A 19,353-nucleotide genomic window follows, 5' to 3' on the forward strand; every position below is an offset into this window, starting at 1 on the left:
AATCTCCACTCAAATTTTCGTGCGAGGAAAAAAGAACGAAGACTCCAGCCAGAACACCCGCAAGATGCGTTTCCGTGGACATTCTAGAGACACTTTGCACTGAACTGAGTCTACCCCGAAGAGAAAGATCGCATTGGTGGGATCACATGGCATTGACTGAATGCGGCGCTTTTAAAGCCAGGAAAGAACAGCGTTCATAAGTGGCGACTATGTACCATAGAGACACATTGTCCTAGTCACACAGGACCGGTGAGACTGTATCCACTGCCTGCAGAGTTGAAGTGCTCCTTACTCTACCCTAAAGCACAACAGGCGATCTGTGGAGCTCTGTAAAACCACATAATGGAGCTGGATTCAAGAGAAGTTTCGGTAGCTGCTGTATTTTTTAGTACGGCAAGAAAACAGCCATTTCAACTACCACTGAATACTACTGACAGGAACCAGGACACGCAGCATAATCAATAAAAGGTTTAATTTCAAGAGTTATTATGGACGCATCAGAATATATTCTCAATACAAAACATAAAAACATATGTAAAAATATAACAATACTACAGCTTCTGGCCTCGTCCTCTTCCCCGACCGCGTCCCTTTGGTGGCGGCTGTGGAGGGCTAGCAGCAGATTTTGCAGAACGTCCTACATTGAAACATTTAAAAATACGACGTTAGGATTGAACCACTGCTATATTTTGTAACAAAGGGCAAAGTTTCTATTAAAATAAAACAAAAAAAACCTTTCCAACTCTGTCGCCTGATCCGTCCATTGTTTTCTCCTATTCACAATGCTCTAAGGGACAGATTTACTCCTATTTGATATGGCTATAATGTGATTCTTAATACCTGAGCACTTGTTTGAGAACCACTGTACTAGAAGATGGGCTGATATCTACAGTTTTATTTAATCCAGGAACTGATTGGCTGGGACAATAAATAGATAGAATCTTGATTCCAATAAAAGCTTCAATACAGAATTCTATTCTGTTTCACTCCCTCTAAGACGAGGATACGTGACCCTGTAATAGGTGGATAAACTTAGTTTTTATATGTTTCTACTAATCTGCAGGGGGGGGGGGGGGTAACTTTAACATGGCAGGAAAAGGACTAGTTTTATTTAAGCAACTATGAGACGAATTGTAAAAAGTATTAAAAAAAAATAAAAAAATTCAGAGGTTTCTCCCTTCAATCTCAGATTATGCTTATGAATATTCTTCAGATTTCTTACATTTAGGACAAGTCAAAATGCAGATTTTCACTCACCTCTGGGCTGTTTCTTTTTCACTTCCGTTTCTCCGCTTTCTTCTCCGCTCTCTTCGACTGACTTAGGCAGCTTTCTCTGCAAAACAAGAAGATGATTTCTTAACACCGGAAAACCTAGCTGTAGATATAGAAAGTGAATTACTTATATACACTACAACCAAGGCCCAATACTACAGATGCAGCTTAAGTCAGAAGATGATGAACACTTGGATACACACAATTTGTTCATTAAAAGCTGAATAAATCCTGTATCTTTTCTTTCAAACTAAAACTCTCTCAACCCAAGGAGCCAGCCATTGTACATTGCTGTGGATTACACTGGCGCTGCACACAGTATAGAAGGGTGGACCAAAAAGCAGAGTATTAAAATATATTAAAAAAAAAATTTTTTTTAAAAAAACAAAAAAAACCTTGAACTTATTACTGTATCCCTTCATCATCATCATCATTTATATAGCGCCACTGATTCCGCAGCGCTGTACAGAGAACTCATTCACATCAGTCCCTGCCCCACTGGAGCTTACAATCTAATTTCCCTAATATAGACACACACACACACACAGACTAGGGTCAATTTTGATAGCAGCCAATTAACCTACCAGTATGTTTTTGGAGTGTGGGAGGAAACCGGAGCACCCAGAGGAAACCCACGCAAACACAGGGAGAACATACAAACTCCACACAGATAAGGCCATGGTCGGGAATTGAACTCATGACCCCAGGGCTGTGAAGCAGAAGTGCTATCTATCCATTTTGGCCATTGTGCTGCATCTTCCAGGGTATTTCTCCAGAACTTTAAATTGTGTTGACCGTTACAGAATAACTTTACCATTTATGATTTACGGAAGGGAAAGGATCAGATTTCAATATAAGCCAGAACACCACTAATAAACCAGACAGAGCTTATTACTACCTAAATAAGACCACAGTGAGTGTACATCTCTTTCAAATGGTATTAATTTCCTAAACTCAGATGAACCTGAGCACACTTCCAAGCTTCATCATAGTACAAGGACCCATAGAAGAGACACATGAATCTCACTATTTTGCATATGCGTGGTGCAAAGCACATTAATTATTAGCACGATCAAATAGCATCTACATTATTCAGTTGGTACCCCCCAGGCATATTTACAGGGCTGCACTTCCTCAGCAATGCTCTTGTTGGACAATTACAGAAAATTACAAGTCTGACAATTGCTAAGAAAGCAGCTGTATGGATACAATGCTGATGGGGATAGAAGGTGAGGGGGTGGAGAGTGCAATCCATTTCTCATGGAAGGAGCACTGCTTTCAGATTACCATCTAAACCCTGCTGGGCTGAACAGATTGGTTTGATAATTACATACAATAACTGCAATGGGCAGGTAACCCTCCGCTGGCACAGAGCAGCTCCCCCGTGGGAACTCCCATATGCAAACTGCACTGATGGAGTGCATTAGGTACATCTTCTCTGCCGCTGCACGGGCCCGATGATCGCCAGCTAGGACTTCAAGGCCAGCGTGTCAGCAGATTTGTGATGCATTAGTCAGGAATACACACAGACACTTCTCATTCTGAGCACAAATACAGAGAGGATCTCATTATTGTACTGCTTATGCTGGCCGAATAGAAGGCTGGAAATTACAATATTTCTCAGATTGTACAGAATGCTTGTTACCCCAGTCCTTGAGCTTTATTTCTTTGCATTATGGTGTAAGAAAAAGAAAATTGGGTTACCCCTGAACCCAGATAGAACATAGTGCGCTGTATAAAATACTCTTCATGAGTTAACAAGGCCAGGTGCTCAATAAAATAAAAGATAAAAAGTTGCTTTCCAATGTATTTAAGACAACACCACTGATGGCACGACATTCTCTGCAGCAACGCTGGAAAGATACCAACACTCACACAAATCAAGTTTACAGGCATTTCCTCGAACGCTTAGACTAGAAAACAAATATTGTTTTTTTATATAAATGGGATTGCAGCAACCAGCTTTATAAATTAAGGTGGATGTTCACTTTTGGACCCCCCCCCATTCGTTATTTTACCCTTTCCAAGTCCAATGTGGCAAATAACAGACATTCCCACTCCCCAAAAGCCTTGACCCGCATCACTCCATTACATACAACAGAGATGGAGGGACGCCGTCCTCTACCAAACACCTGAACTGAGAGCCTCCATATATACAGCTCTGTAGGAGAGGACAAGACACTATGGGGTAAATGTATCAGGCCGAGAGTTTTCCGGAAGGTTTCAAAAGTGGAGATGTTGCCTATAGCAACCAATGAGAGTCTAGCTATCATTTTGTAGAATGTACTAAAATAAATAACTAGAATCTGATTGGTTTTTCAAACCCGCCGGAAAACTCTCAGCTTGATTCATTTACCTGTATATCTCCTGTCCCTGCACTGAAAATTTATAGTTCAAGATAACCAACTACCCTGGCGAGAGCCCCCCCTCCATTTACTACATAGAAGGAGCAGGTAAGAAAGGAGAGTTCTAACACTGGAATTCCCATTTAAGTATTTTTAAAATAGTTTTCAATGTTCACACATCTATTTAATAAATGATTAAACCTGGACACCCCATTTAAAATGACATTAACATCATATGCCAGGGTGACAGCAGATCGCTGTACTCTCCAGTAATCAGCCGGGAAGATACCTGTAAGGGCGGAGGAGGAAGAGGTGTGAGCACATGCTGCAGTACAAGGCTCGTATTCATCAATCTATTCCACTCCCGCTTCTTCCAAGTATCTCCCAGACAATTATTGTCAAATCCAGTACTGGGAATCCGTTCAATCCAAGAACATGCAATTAATTTTAGCCATATTGACCTTGACAAGCTAACGCAAGGTCGAACAGAAGTGGATTCAAACATGAGAAAGTTCCTGAAGAGTGTTTTTCCGCCATTAAATCACTGAACTCTGCCTTGTGTAGCCACACACCCAGACTGACGCTTAGAACGTATTGTAGTAAATGAGTACAACTCATAGTAAACACGCAGGAGTCAGTAGTAACATCTTATATGTTGCATGCTGTATAATAGATGGACCAGGACCATTGTATTCCTCAGGTGTGTCACAGCTAGTCCACATTATTTCAATTTGTATCAATTGTTGCGCCAAATTACTTTTACTTAGAAATAAAGTCTCCTTCTCTATTTCAGACCTATGTAGAGAGACTGGAGTTGAAAATTGTTATATTCTAATTTACTTGTGTGATATTCTTGGTAGAGAAGTCTCAATGCTCTGAATTTTATAATGTGTAGCAAACTGGTAGCAGTGTTTAATTCTATTGACTCACTAACATGAACCCTCACATTTAAGCATTGAACCATGAGAACAGATGCAGAAATGGGACAAGAAAAGTAAAGACAGCAAGCAAGGATTCCAGTCTAATACTAATCAAGGCACTTAGGAGATTGGTGGTTTGCAAAGCATTAAAAGACCTTTAAAGACATTGTACAAGTTTTGCTAGACAAGTGACAGAATTAGTGTGTTTAGTGGCAGTGGGATTAGGAAGGTAAAATTATTGACAGCATCAAACAAGAGGGGCAAGATTGAACATAGATGGTCCGGTGTTTAATAGATTTCCATTACTTATTTCCAACACGAGTTCCCTAAATCAGTATCTGTGCATTCACATGCTAAAAACTGCCACACACCCATATTTCATTAGGCAGATGATTAGCAGGTATAACAGCAAACAAGGCACAAAATAAGAAAATGACCATTAACTGCATTTTACCGCTGTTTCTCTCCTGGCTTCTATACATTGTGATCCGCCACATATCCTCAAGTAGTCCCAAGGCAGGGACTCCTGGCAAATGGCTACATGGGGCTAAAAGTGCGCATTAAGTTAAGAGCTGTTGCATTGGATAAACCCTTTATCTGTTGACATTGGTACACAGACATATGGCTGGATTTAGAACTGTACCTTCCTGTCCTTTGCAGGCACGTCCCCATTCTGAACGGCGGAGAATTCCAGCTTCCCGTCGTCCTTGGTACCCAGAACCTTCAGACCTTGTAAAAGAATCTCTCTTAGCCGCTGATATTGAGGCTTGGCGGAATAACTTAGTTCTTTAACAGCCACCATGTATTTGCCAATCTCATCTGTCAAGAGATAAACACAAGAGCTTTCAAACAGACACAAAACAAAAACTAAAAAAGGTGGATGCTGGTTACACAGGTCCTGCAACAAATTTCAAATCTGTCACCAAGCGGTCAGTAAAAAAAATAAAATAAGAACAAAGACAACATTCACCTACACAGTGGGCAGTTTGAACCGTTAAATGTTATTCAAATTTAACAGGGATCGCTGCCAAGTAGTTCACTTATTTGCTCTGCACAGGAGAGGGGTGAGGAAGACTTGAATTTTGTATATACAAACACCAAAAAATATGTACATGAAGTCAAATTAAGCACTTATTTTAAAATGATGATCACAATACAGTTTTTCTGCGCTTTTCATTTACAGAATAAGCGATGCTCCTACCTGGCTTCTTTTTCCCCGGGAAACAGGTTTCCATAAGTGCTGAGATTTCATCACCATATCTGAAAACAAGAACAAAGTCACTGAGAAACAGTCCAATGGGAGTTTACAGTTCTATGCTATAGAACAAGTGGGAACAAGCGTTTGTTGTTTGTGGCCAGTAACAATGTCACTTCCGGTAGCCTTCATTCTATATCCCTGTATGTACATGAAGAGGGCAGAATGTATATCTGTGGGCAAATGTGGGAATATCGAAGATTTTTCTTTTCTCTTTAAAGGGTCTATTCTATGAAAAGGAGATCCCTGCGATAGACAACTAAAAGCAGATGTCCGATCACAGAAGACTATTGCGTATCCTTATCATTGCTGACTAGCAGCTGAGACCCCATTGGGCTGGCCCATACATAACTTTCAGAGGAATACCATATGCGGACAGGTCTCCAGGATAAGGTCCCATCTAGCTGTTAGCCGAGATGGGTGCGCTGGACTACAACTAGGCTTGCAAGAGCCCAGTCTAGAATACCAGGGATTTGGCTCATATTGCCATAGAGGGCCGACCAAAATCAGGGAGGAATCCTAAGCTGAGGGCAGTATAAGGCAATAATCTACTTGGCTTTCTGTGGCATCATTCTACTGTGCCATCCTGCCAGGGGAAGGTCTGTATTGCACAGTGTATTTTCCTTAGGTGTTTTATAAGAGGCATTTATGCCAGTTTATTGGCCAGTTATAAAAACATTTATTCACCTGTTTGGCTGCGTTTCCTGCCCACGCAGTGGTATCTCCTCACATGGTATTGCTACAATGCGTAACATGAGAATACCAAGTGTAATGTGGCTTATTACCCACATTAAAACTTGCAATCATAAGTTTGCAACGTCAATTAGAGTTAGAAAGAGACGTACCTTATTTTTGAGCTACTAACATAATTTGGGTCAGTCAGCTTGTCCTCCCACGGAAGTTTGCCACACAGCCACTGAATCATACAATAGCCCAGAATTTCCATGTCTCCTCTTCTTGAAGGATCTGGCATAATAGTAAACATTCAGTAAAACAGAAAAGTCTGAAAAACACATTTTCATGACGGATGTTGTCTGTCACGTGGTGAAAAAACTACATTAAATTTTACTTTGGCAAAGCACACACTGAACATGCACAGAAAAGAATCTCTTTGACCCGCGTAACAGACAACAGTAGGTTATAGAGAACATTCATATAGAACGTGAAATGTAACTGCATTATGATACATTGATTCCAAAGAATGAATTGGGAGGTAATATAGAGAGATCTGGTTTACATGGGTGGCTGTTGGAGAGAGGGTTTGACAGAACAGTAAAAAAATGAAATAATTTAATATACAACCGTATGTATGTTTCAATGTGTATTAGGTAGTGAACCAGAAAAAAGAGAAACACCAATATAAAATCAATTAGTAGAGTTTTGGATTGGGTTCAGATGGGTAACTGAAAAGGCCATGACATAATGATAACATCAATGTTATGGTCAGGATCTTTGAGCTCAATGGGAGAGAAAATTCACAGGCAGTTACAAAAATGCATCCTTTTCTAGACTACACTGACTATCAAATACGGGGCGTACTCATTTCTAACCAAGCAGCCAACCAATCAGGATCAAATGCCAATTCTAGCCACTAACCAGTGCTTAGAGATCGTTAGATCGGACAAACATTTTTAAGTCAATAATAAACTCCATCATATGTAGATTTTACATTTTGGAGTCTATATTAGTACCATGCATGGTATGTTATTACAGGACAATAGCACATTTGTGACCCCTGATGAATTAAATCTCATGAATTGTTTGGAGTTTTGTTTTTCTCCAGTCAGATGATGCCTTGGAAATAAAAAAAACAAAACAAAACTATTTTCTATATCTGATTGCAGAAAGACATTTCTAAGAATTTCAGGGATGTCACATTCAAGTACGGTGCCAAAGAAATTTGCATAGTGTATGTAGGAGGCCTAGCAAGTTGTTTGGACAGAAATACAAATTACTTCTGCAATAACAGCACCCCCTTAGTACAGTAGATGAACAGATGAGACAAACATTTCAACATAATGTTTGTGAAGAACAAGTTACAGACCACTCAAGTTATAAAAAGGAAGGTGTCACTCAGTATTTAATTTTCTAACTTTATGTTCTTTTAAACAGTATTCTAAGATAAACAGAATGGTTTTATACTTCAGCTTCTGGGATTGTTACAATGAGTAGGAATTTAGTTATACTGTACTGTGTTGTACAAATCGAGTTGAAACAAAGATCTATCAATATTAGTAAAACGTTTAAGTGTCGTCAAATATGACGCTGTCCAGCTCTGTGTAGCAGTTACCTTCTCCAACAGCATGAGCATCAGTGCAACAATGAGTTACTGTAGATGTATGCATCAATAACCTTAGTATCTCAGCTTCACATTGTGGCAAACTACACATCATACCTACGGGAGTAAACTGCATTGCAGCAACTACAGAAATTCTTGTACAGCGCTCCAGACTGGTTGCTTGATGTTACTACAGTTAATATCTAGTGGGTGAAGCTTTAAAAGCAGCCATAGTAAATTTGATGAACAGAAGGAAGGCTTTAAAGGGAAACCTATGACACTGCAATACCTTTTAAAGAAAAAACACTTGCTGGGTTTACAGGTCATTATAGGACAGAACTAAGAAAAGCAAATCACATCTACTGAGAACAGGGTGCATTTGCAAATCTACTTTGAAAATGAATTAATTCACAGTAGAGCCTCAGCCAAAATGCAGGGTGCTTAATTACTTAATTAGCCCTCTCGCCCCGAAGGCAAGCACCCTCACCCACTCCCTTGTTATCTCTCTGGCCCTCTGGACTATGGCAACCTCCTTTTCAATGATCTACCTTCCTAAAATTTCTCCCCAACTCCAATCCATCCATAACGCTGCTGCCCATCTAATTCTTCATTCCCACCAATCTACATCCGATCACCTCTCTGTCAATTGTTTCACTGGCTCCTTCTCTGCTACAGAATCCAGTTCAAACCCTCACCTAATCCTCTCCCACCACATCTCCAACCTCACCTCCTTTCCGGCCTTCTTTGTTCTGCTAAGGACCGCAGCCTCTCCTCATTCATCACTACATAATACTTCTCCTGTGCTGATCCCCTCCTCTGGAGCTCACTACCTCTCCTAATCAGACTCTCCCTTTCCAAGCGGACTTTAAAATCCATCGGCTCTCATCCTAACTCACCCCCACTTCCGTGTCCTCCCCTCTAGATTGTAAGCTCTCACGAGCAGGGCCCTCTTCTCTCATGTCCTCCATTTTCCACCAACATTTTTCTACTGGGTACAGGTTCAGCTTCTGGTTATTTACTCCCTTTTATCCCGCCCCACTCCTCATATTTAAGTGAGACGTTATCCACCTCCTAGTTCCTTATTGCTATTTACGCTATTCTTTGCCATAGTATTGTTCTGCCTATATTTTTAGTGTACTTTTTTGGGGGTTTTGCCTTTGTTTTGTCCTGTTATGCCATGTAAGGTTTTACTGTATGCTCCCTATATAGCGCTGCGGAGCCCCTGTGGTGCCTCACAAATAAAAAGGTGGCAAATCTTTATCCAGAAGGTGCTTATCCACAGGACTAGCAGTGTCATGTATGCCAGGTAGACGTATTAGCAGTAGTCCTGTGCAAGATAGAACATGGGCATGGTTAGTTGAGGGACATTCATGAAGACTGTCATAGTGCACTTTGTAGAATTAGAGAGATATTTGTACATTTTAAGTTGCGTTGATTTTGCAGTTTAGAGGAACTGATTCTTTGAACCAATGTCGCGCTCCGAATGTGTGTAAAACATTGTCTTGGGTGGAGTTGTTTATATGCATATTGTCACAAGGAGAAAAATGCTCCATAATCATCTCAAGTCTCATTGGTAGAACAGTAATTCCCACATTACAGTAATGGTAGATAAATGTATATCTGTGACTAGTTTCACATACAACAGGTTTTATTATACACTTACTGACTCCTTTGTGGGCATCTATACTTGTAAATTCTATTGTGCCGTTGTGACATCTCCTGGGGTCCTCTTTATATTCTTTGTGAACTCCTTCAGGACAGTATCTGTAGGCAAGGCCATAATCCACCAGGAACACCTGCACAGACCACATACATTCAGCTACATAAAGGGAGACGTTACCGCTCCCTTTATGTGAAGGTCACATATTGCATTTCTATTGTATGGAAAGTACAAACACGCCAGTCATTTGTTCTGGAAGAGGTTATTTATCCCGTCTCCTCGGCTAACTTCACTGGCATCAACGACTAATAAAAATGGCTTTTATGTGAACCTGAGGATAGAGACAATCAAGCATTGTGCACTTTAAAAAGACCACTCTAAAGCATGTGCGAGACGTAGCAGCCTCCACTTATAGTACGTACAAAAAGGTGTGGAAATTAAAATAAGGTTCTCTGTGTTGATGGACTAATGCCGACACAGTTAGAGGGACAATAAAGCTAGTCTCAGTTATATTATGATCTTCCTAGAGCAACTGCCCCCTCCCCTGTGTCCCCCCCCTCTTTATTTTCTGTATACCATATGTTGTTAGACTTTTCAATAAAAATTGATTTAAAAAAACAAACAAATGACAAAAGGACAGTAAAGCTCGTATTTGGGATAGATTGCCTCTCATTTGTCCCAACTTCAGTAGACTGCTAAAAGCCATTGCATTCCATCATGTTATTAAAGAAGCCAAACGTGTTACTTTAGTGTTAAAACAATTGCAACATACCTGATCTGGATTTTTATGGTGAAGGAGAAGATTAGAAGCTTTGATGTCTCCATGTACATATTCATGCTCATGTATATACTCCAGAACATCAATCTGAGACAAGAATGATAAACTCAGCTGTTTAGATACAACTTCAATTATAACATCACTAAAAACACAACCGCCTTTAAAACACAGAGAGGACTGTAAAAATAAGTGGTAAAAGGGAAACAATCACATCATTTATAGCTTTAGATTTTAAATAAATTTGAAAATGAGTCTGTGTGCAGGCCAAGCACCAGGATTGGCCTTTGTGTGGTCACCTTTAGTTTTATCACACGGCCTGCTCGTTATTATTACCTTTTGTTTATAAAGTACCGACATATTCTACAGCGCAGTACATCAGTAATGTGCAACCTGCGGCCCCCAGTTCCTTCCTGCTTTATTGTCAGACGTGTTGGGTATAGCTGGTGACATTTGTATAATGCCTGCTGTTATATTAGATTAGTATCTCTACTTTCTGTAAAGTATGTTGTTAACATATTACTAAGATTAAAGGGAATGTGTGGCCTTTGAAGTGTATCAGATCACCCATCACTGCGGCTTTTGGTCCCCCTAAAAATTATGTACAATGACATTAAACACAAGATAGAAATGGCCCAGCCCAAATGAGCTTACAATCTAGAGGGGTTGTTCGACTAATATTACGGACTAATCAGGATGAGAATGGGCAGTAAGTGTAACGGGTAGGGAAGGAGGAAAACACAGATATATATATATTTTAGAAAATACCCACCAGTCTTAGTCCCAACAGCAGCACGGTTTTGTGTGGGAAGCGTTTACCACCATCCTCAAACACCTTCTGTAGGTCTTTCCCGAATCGATCCATTACCATGAACCTATAACTGAAAGCCAGAGGCCCACATGAGATTTTACGATTACTCCACTTCTGTACCTGTATTAAGGAGAGCTTCACATCACACATTCAACACTTCCAGTTATTCCAAGCAGTCATTGAAGGGGAATATAGTACCATTATACTTATGGAAAATCCTCTTTTATTAGTTTATTGAGGGACACAGGTACTTTGCCAATCAGCTACTTACTTTAAAATCCCTTTTTCTCTTATTACCCTCACATCACCCCCACCAATCTTTCTAGCATTACTGTGGGCAAATCTTCCCTGTGACCATGGCTGTTGACTATACTTTTACCCCCCTCCCCCCAAATCGAGGTCAACATAGTACTGTCCTCTCTGCAGGAAGAGGCCAAAACACACTTGGACACAGCAGTGAACAACAGGGATTCCAAGTGTGTTTGTGGAGATTCCTTCCATGTGTCCATTGCCATCACTCTGTTTGCTCATTGCTTGTCAACAGAAATAATATGCAGTCTATCAAGCTGGTGGTACGGGGAGTTATTTAGGAGGAGGCATGCTGGAGACTACCAGGTAAATGAATAAAGGGGCAGCCCAATCAAAACTGCATCAAGGGTGGAAGATTTGTGTGTGATCTGTGACAAGGCCTTCTATCATTAAGTTTCCAAAAAGACTCCCTATTTACTGTAGCCATAATACTGCCACAAACAAAAAAAAAAAAAGTTTTGTTTGCAAAGCAGGTAAACAGATAATTTTTCTAAATTACATTCAAATTACCTTTTACCACTTTTCTCATGCAGTCCAGAGCCCCAAAATCTGGGCACACCAATGTACTTCATCTTATGAGTGCTGGACCATTTCTGAACTGAAACAAAATAACAGATTTAGATAGTAATCTCTAGAATATATAGATATATCTATATAGCAGGTGTCAGTCTGGTATTGCTGCAGACAACACAGTTTAAATGATCAGGCATCAGTAAATATATAGTTGCAGAAGAACGAGCGCTAAACACTAAATGGTGCTTAGAAAGCCGTATCACAAATCAGCAACCTCCTAATGGTTCAGTATATTTGCAATTCTAAGCAAACAAAGCCAATATCCCAATTTAAACATTTTATAAATGATGGACACTTACTTATATCAGGTTTAGCCGCTCGCATGTAGAATTTGAGTTCAGAGAACAAAGGTCCATTTTCACTTGGTTCCTAAAAATTTTAAAAAAAACATATTGCACTCAAATCCTGTGTAAAACTGAAAGAATAAAAAAAAATGCTTCAACATCTTTTTAAGAAGTGTCAAAATGACAACAGGGGAAAGGAGGTTGTCCAAAGTGTTTAACATCCAGTTATCATCAGACTTGGTCTGTGGCATGCGACACATATGTATGAATTTTAAGTAATGTTTAATCATTAAAAAAAAAATGGTAGTGTATACATATTATGCCAATTGCATAACGAGGAGAGTTTGCTGCTAAAAATACAATCCAATAAAAAAATCCATGAATGCCTTGCCATATGAATAGGTAAAACCGTAAAGTTATTTCTGCAGAGTCCCTCTGAACTGTGAAATTGCTGCTTAACTATATTATGATGTGAATTTCCTAAACTGTATCCTTACTCTCATGCATATTTACACACGTATGAGGATTTTCTTATTAAATTCTAGTGTGCAGTTACATCGCCTTTATACTTCTGTCCACACCATTTTCCTCTGTATCCGATTTTGCTTATAATGTATGACAAGTTTAAAAGCAGTAATAAAGAGACAATATCAATGCAACTACAAAGTTCAATATATTTTAGTCCTAAAATCCTAACAAATGCCGCCAAGCACACACTTCTGCAACACATAAAAATAAATATAGCTCCAGAAAGCTTACCACTTTTATCACATAAGGAGCATCTGGTCCTACAGTTTTGGAAGAGTTTTCATCCGCTGGTTTAGAAAAACAAAAAAAAGGATATTAAAATGTAAAAGTAAAGCGATTGCCGGTTACAAGAACATCAGATTGGAGAGTACAATTTTTATTTCCATAATACAGACATTTTACAGGTAGTATTACCTATAAAATATTACACTAATTTGTTCAAAACCTTATTCGAAGATGAAAAATATAAAACTAGTCTTACTTAAAGCTCCATCACCGCCCAACAGATCATTTCAGTTCACTTTTAAATGACTGCAGAGGGTGGGTGTGAGAACAGGAGCAGCAACCAGAAGCCATATTACCCATTATTACTGGTTCTGATTGGTCCTTCCACTCCTCCGACCCGCTGCAGTGTCTCACACAGGGACTTTCATACTGGCCTCGGAAAAAAACTGCTCCGTGGAGCAGCCCTGAGACTCAGGGGAGAGGAAGGAACAGGCAAGTTAGAAATGGTAATGTAGCTTTAAAGTAAACAATAAATAAGTAAAAATAAAATAGGTGTTCTATAGACATCTAATAAAGTGGTTATAATTAGGGAGTCAGCTAGAACATTTCTGTTCCTACATTACCCTCTGTGAAGCATAAAAAAAAGATAAAGTGATTCTCATTAATTAGGTAAACAGGTTTATTTTTATTCTTCAAAGGGCTGCATGTGTGCACCATCTGCTGTACTGTTACTATGTAAGTTGGCTTTAACTTAATTTTCTGTATAGACAGACGGTCACCAATGGTGTAGGTCCATGTGCTCTGTTTTGGATTAAGATAACAATCTCATCACCAACATGCCAACCAAAATTAGTTTCCCACTGCCTCCATCACATCCAGGAACACCAGCAGAGGACGTATCACTGTCCCATTCTTAAGCAACATGCGCTACATAACACTGCTGATTGGCTCTCACTTCATCCAATGAAGAGCTGCAATGCTGAACATTGCTCAAGTTCCTCCTACTACTGTTTTCTGGGAACGTTGGCCAGACCGCATGGAGCGAGAGAAGAGACAGTGGCGCTTTTTTGGCTTATTTTCTTTTTGTATTAAGCTGTCATTCCAAGAGAAGTTTTTTTAATCTCTCTGGCCCTGAAGTAAAGTACCCACACCAGAACTCATCAAGTTTCGCTCAAGAGCCAATTCATTCATCTTAGATTTAGCACGTGGGGAAGTGTGACACATGAAGCAGGAGAAAGAACTTGCACCATTGTCTTTGTCACCCATCTACCCCCTACCTGAAAGTAATTAATAACTGTAGTGCATTTAGCTGATGCTATACAATCTCTGATGACATAAGACTTGCACTTTTTCGGGTCCGCTGTTACAATAAGGTGAATGGGCAGCCTCTGATGGCAATAATTCACAATATTCCAAAATGATTTGCAAGTTATATGCTTCATTTCAATATAAGTCTCAGAAAATGAGAAGTTACGTTAAGAACATAGCCCGATATACAAAACAAGAGGAATCGCACATCAGCAGTTGACCTGTACTGAAAAACGGGGCAGTTACAGGCAAAATAATTTTTGAAGACCCTGCGACTATCAGATGGCATCTATAAAGATGATATGGGGTTGGCACCACAGGTAAAAATATTAAAGACTCGAGTTTGTAACATATAATCAGACAAGTACTTGTAGGCTTGTGGTAGGCATGATGTGCGATTTTAGAATGCTGGACCCTAAAGACAGAAACATTTTAAAAAAAATTCATGGTAGTAACAATAGAAACGTCCAAAGACTGAACAGCTTCAGTCGTTCTCTGTACAAAAATTAAATTTGCATAGCATTTCTTAATGATTGATGTCCTTACAGAGATTAACATCCAGAGAAATTGAGTGGCTTCTTAATAATAAAACCCCTTACCAAGATAAAGACGTCCAAAGCCACCCTGTCCGATGGGCAATCCCAATTTCCACTGCTTTTTTACCGAATCTATTAGAACCTCTCCTGGTGGAAACTCCTCCGCCAACTTCCGCTTAGCTGGGGCCTTTTTGGCAGCTGCTGTTGCTTGTTTCTTAGGAGGCATTTTTCTGCATCTGAAAGTGATTTAGATTATGCTACTTACAGGGTTGAACAATACCAGACGCCACATAACCAACGTTCTTAAAAAATTACTACACACTAACTTCTATGTCTATGAGTCACTTTTATTTCGTCCATTCCCTTAGATCTGACTAACAGGTTCCTAAATTATACATCATTTTGCCAACCCGTTCGAACTAAAAAAACATTTTCTATACCCAGACTGCTCCCCCCCCCTTCCAATACCCAACAGTCATCTCTCCCCCAACACGCCCCATTATGCTGTGAATGAATGCGAGTGAGTGGACCAATCACTGGCTACAATCACCAAATTGTGGTTCATGATTGGGCCTTCCACTCGCACACTTACTATGTCCCCCATTTAACAATGGTTGACAAAATTAATTTGCCAGTCTTGTATTTCAGAATCGGCAGAGTCCTAGGAAAAGGGGACTATAGTAAGGGAACACCTTGGAAAATATTTTAGTAGATGGTAGTGCAGATTTAATATAGCAAGGACTAAAAACTAATTATGCCAGGAGTGGACAAAATAATATAGAAGCCCAGGAGGATATGCATACATTGACATGCTTAGAAATGACCCCCTAAAAAAGTTAGGCATCGTTCCTGGATATAAACCAGATCGTATTTACAGCCAGATATAAGCCTCAATGCTTTCAAAGAATATTTACACCACAACATTGAAATGTTAAGATATGAAACATGAAGGCATTGGAGTATGGAACAGACATTTCCTTGCAGCCTGTTATAATGTATTAAGCATCCCTCCCATATCTACAGGACTGGTTTCTGAAGGGACCCAATACAGGTCAAAAAGCTGAGACGTAGCGGCCCCCAATGTAGGAATCTACTAATCCACAATATGTAGGTCTCCATGTTTTAGTAACATGGCAACCTAAGAAGTGACAGAGCATGATGGACACAATTCGGTATACACACTTCAGTTAATTAATGTATATTTATTCAGATCAGAAATTCACATTTGATATATATTAATGTTAAATATTAGCTTTACTCTTAAAATATACAATGCAGTTACAATATGGCCATCATACAATTATGCTACCATACACCACTTCACAAGTATACAAAGTCAAGTCCATTTTTCAATCTAGCACATAACACAAACCCAATGGGCAGTAAACAAAACAGACAGAGCTCCTGTATTGCACTCTCCTCCTACATGACATATTTTACCTAGTGTGCACTGGTCTTGCTTTTCCTACTTATTTGCAAAGTACAGAATTTTTTTTATCTGATACTAACATTTTTTTTTCTTTCTAGTAAGGTAAATTGGGCATTAAGAAGTCTCAATTAGAGTTAGGTTAAAATTCAGCTAAAGAATGCAGGTTTACACCTGGACAAACAAAGGTGCGACACAAGAGCCTCAAATGTCATTTGTTGTTTTGTTTTTTTGCAAGCAGGGAAACCACTTCCTGCTTTTGCATGTATCACACAAATACTGGGCCACTTTATTTTAACACTGCCATTTATAGTTGAGCTAGGAGGCCAAGGTGAAAAATTGCACCTTCACGTGGGATTTACTCCAAACACTTAATGAGGCCCTAGGTAAGAAGACTAGAGGCAGATGGTGTACTGGGTGAAATGGGTCATGCTAGAAGATAAATCTATACACAGGTTTCCCATAAACAGGATATATTATATAGTTGCCCTATTTCAAATACCATTCCCTATGGTAATATAGAACTCCCCATCTAGCCAATTGGGTCTTAATGATAAATACATGAGCCCCCCGGATATACACCGCATTAATTACACAAGAATCATAAAAAGCTAATACAACACAAAATATAATAAGACAGGCCTCCCCCTGTACATTATCACACTGACTCCCTATAATAAGACAGGCCTCCCCCTGTACATTATCACACTGACTCCCTATAATAAGACAGGTCTCCCGCTGTACATTATCACACAGCTCTCTATAATAAGACAGGTCTCCCCCCTGTACATTATCACACAGCTCCCTATAATAAGACAGGTCTCCCCCCCCCTGTACATTATCACACAGACTCCCTATAATAAAACAGGTCTCCCCCTGTACATTATCACACAGCTCCCTATAATAAGACAGGTCTCCCCTGTACATTGACACACAGACTCCCTATAATAAGACAGGTCTCCCCCCCTGTACATTATCACACAGACTCCCTATAATAAGACAGGTCTCCCCCCCTGTACATTATCACACAGACTCCCTATAATAAGACAGGTCTCCCCCCCTGTACATTATCACACAGACTCCCTATAATAAGACAGGTCTCCCCTGTACATTGACACACAGACTCCCTATAAGACAGGTCTCCCCCTGTACATTATCACACAGACTCCCTATAAGACAGGTCGTCCGTCCCCCCCCCCCTGTACATTATCACACAGCTCCCTATAATAAGACAGGTCCCCCCCCCCCCTGTACATTATCACACAGCTCCCTATAATAAGACAGGTCTCCCCCCTGTACATTATCACACAGCTCCCTATAATAAGACAGGTCTCCCCTGTACATTATCACACAGCTCCCTATAATAAGACAGGTCTCCCCTGTACATTATCACAGACTCCCTATAAGACAGGTCTCCCCCTGTACATTATCACACAGACTCCCTATAATAAGACAGGTCCCCCCTGTACATTATCACACAGACTCCCTATAATAAGACAGGTCCCCCCTGTACATTATCACAGACTCCCTATAAGACAGGTCCCCCTGTACATTATCACACACAGCTCCCTATAATAAGACAGGTCCCCCCTGTACATTATCACACAGACTCCCTATAATAAGACAGGTCCCCCCTGTACATTATCACACAGACTCCCTATAATAACACAGGTCTCCCCTGTACATTATCACACAGACTCCCTATAATAACACAGGTCTCCCCTGTACATTATCACACAGACTCCCTATAATAAGACAGGTCCCCCCTGTACATTATCACACAGCTCCCTATAATAAGACAGGTCCCCCCTGTACATTATTACACAGACTCCCTATAATAAGACAGGTCCCCCCTGTACATTATCACACAGACTCCCTATAATAAGACAGGTCTCCCCCTGTACATTATCACACAGACTCCCTATAATAAGACAGGTCTCCCCCTGTACATTATCACACAGACTCCCTATAATAAGACAGGTCTCCCCCTGTACATTATCACACAGACTCCCTATAATAAGACAGGTCTCCCCCTGTACATTATCACACAGACTCCCTATAATAAGACAGGTCTCCCCCCCTGTACATTATCACACAGACTCCCTATAATAAGACAGGTCTCCCCTGTACATTATCACACAGACTCCCTATAATAAGACAGGTCTCCCCTGTACATTATCACACAGACTCCCTATAATAAGACAGGTCCCCCCTGTACATTATCACACAGACTCCCTATAATAACACAGGTCTCCCCTGTACATTATCACACAGCTCTCTATAATAACACAGGTCTCCCCTGTACATTATCACAGACTCCCTATAATAAGACAGGTCTCCCCTGTACATTATCACACAGACTCCCTATAATAAGACAGGTCTCCCCTGTACATTATCACACAGACTCCCTATAATAAGACAGGTCTTCCCTGTACATTATCACACAGACTCCCTATAATAACACAGGTCTCCCCTGTACATTATCACACAGACTCCCTATAATAACACAGGTCTCCCCTGTACATTATCACACAGACTCCCTATAATAACACAGGTCTCCCCTGTACATTATCACACAGACTCCCTATAATAACACAGGTCTCCCCTGTACATTATCACACAGACTCCCTATAATAAGACAGGTCCCCCTGTACATTATCACGCACAGGCCTGGTATAACCCTGTACATGGTGCCCCCACCATCGCTGTGGCCCCGGGGGCAGACCGGGCGGGGCCGGTACCTGAGATCTCCTCACTTCTCCTACGCGGGAAACTCAGTTCAGGAGTCAGGACCGGCACGGGCTCGCGGCGTCCCTGTGACGTAACCAGCGTGATGACGCACGGGGAC

The 19,353-nt window shown here is 40.4% G+C and overlaps 1 protein-coding gene across 4 annotated transcripts; it reads right to left on the reverse strand.

The window, feature by feature from the left end:
* Positions 1-455: 455 nt before the first annotated feature.
* Positions 456-19,349, reverse strand: VRK1 (VRK serine/threonine kinase 1). Of its 4 annotated transcripts, none has more exons than XM_075193248.1 (13): positions 19,247-19,349; positions 15,143-15,315; positions 13,242-13,297; positions 12,498-12,567; positions 12,136-12,223; positions 11,278-11,386; positions 10,503-10,595; positions 9,734-9,866; positions 6,638-6,758; positions 5,739-5,797; positions 5,181-5,356; positions 1,258-1,333; positions 456-637 (listed from the first exon to the last, which is right to left on the reverse strand). In XM_075193248.1, exons 2-13 carry the CDS (start codon positions 15,303-15,305, stop codon positions 552-554), a joined length of 1,230 nt encoding a protein of 409 aa, XP_075049349.1. In that variant the 5' UTR covers positions 15,306-15,315; positions 19,247-19,349; the 3' UTR covers positions 456-551. The 4 variants fall into 4 exon arrangements, with proteins under 4 accessions (XP_075049349.1, XP_075049350.1, XP_075049351.1 ...); XM_075193249.1 differs by having other exon boundaries at positions 19,206-19,305; XM_075193250.1 differs by having other exon boundaries at positions 19,262-19,302.
* Positions 19,350-19,353: the final 4 nt, after the last annotated feature.

This window comes from Mixophyes fleayi, chromosome 12, assembly GCF_038048845.1.
Source record: "Mixophyes fleayi isolate aMixFle1 chromosome 12, aMixFle1.hap1, whole genome shotgun sequence".
NCBI lineage: Eukaryota > Metazoa > Chordata > Amphibia > Anura > Limnodynastidae > Mixophyes > Mixophyes fleayi.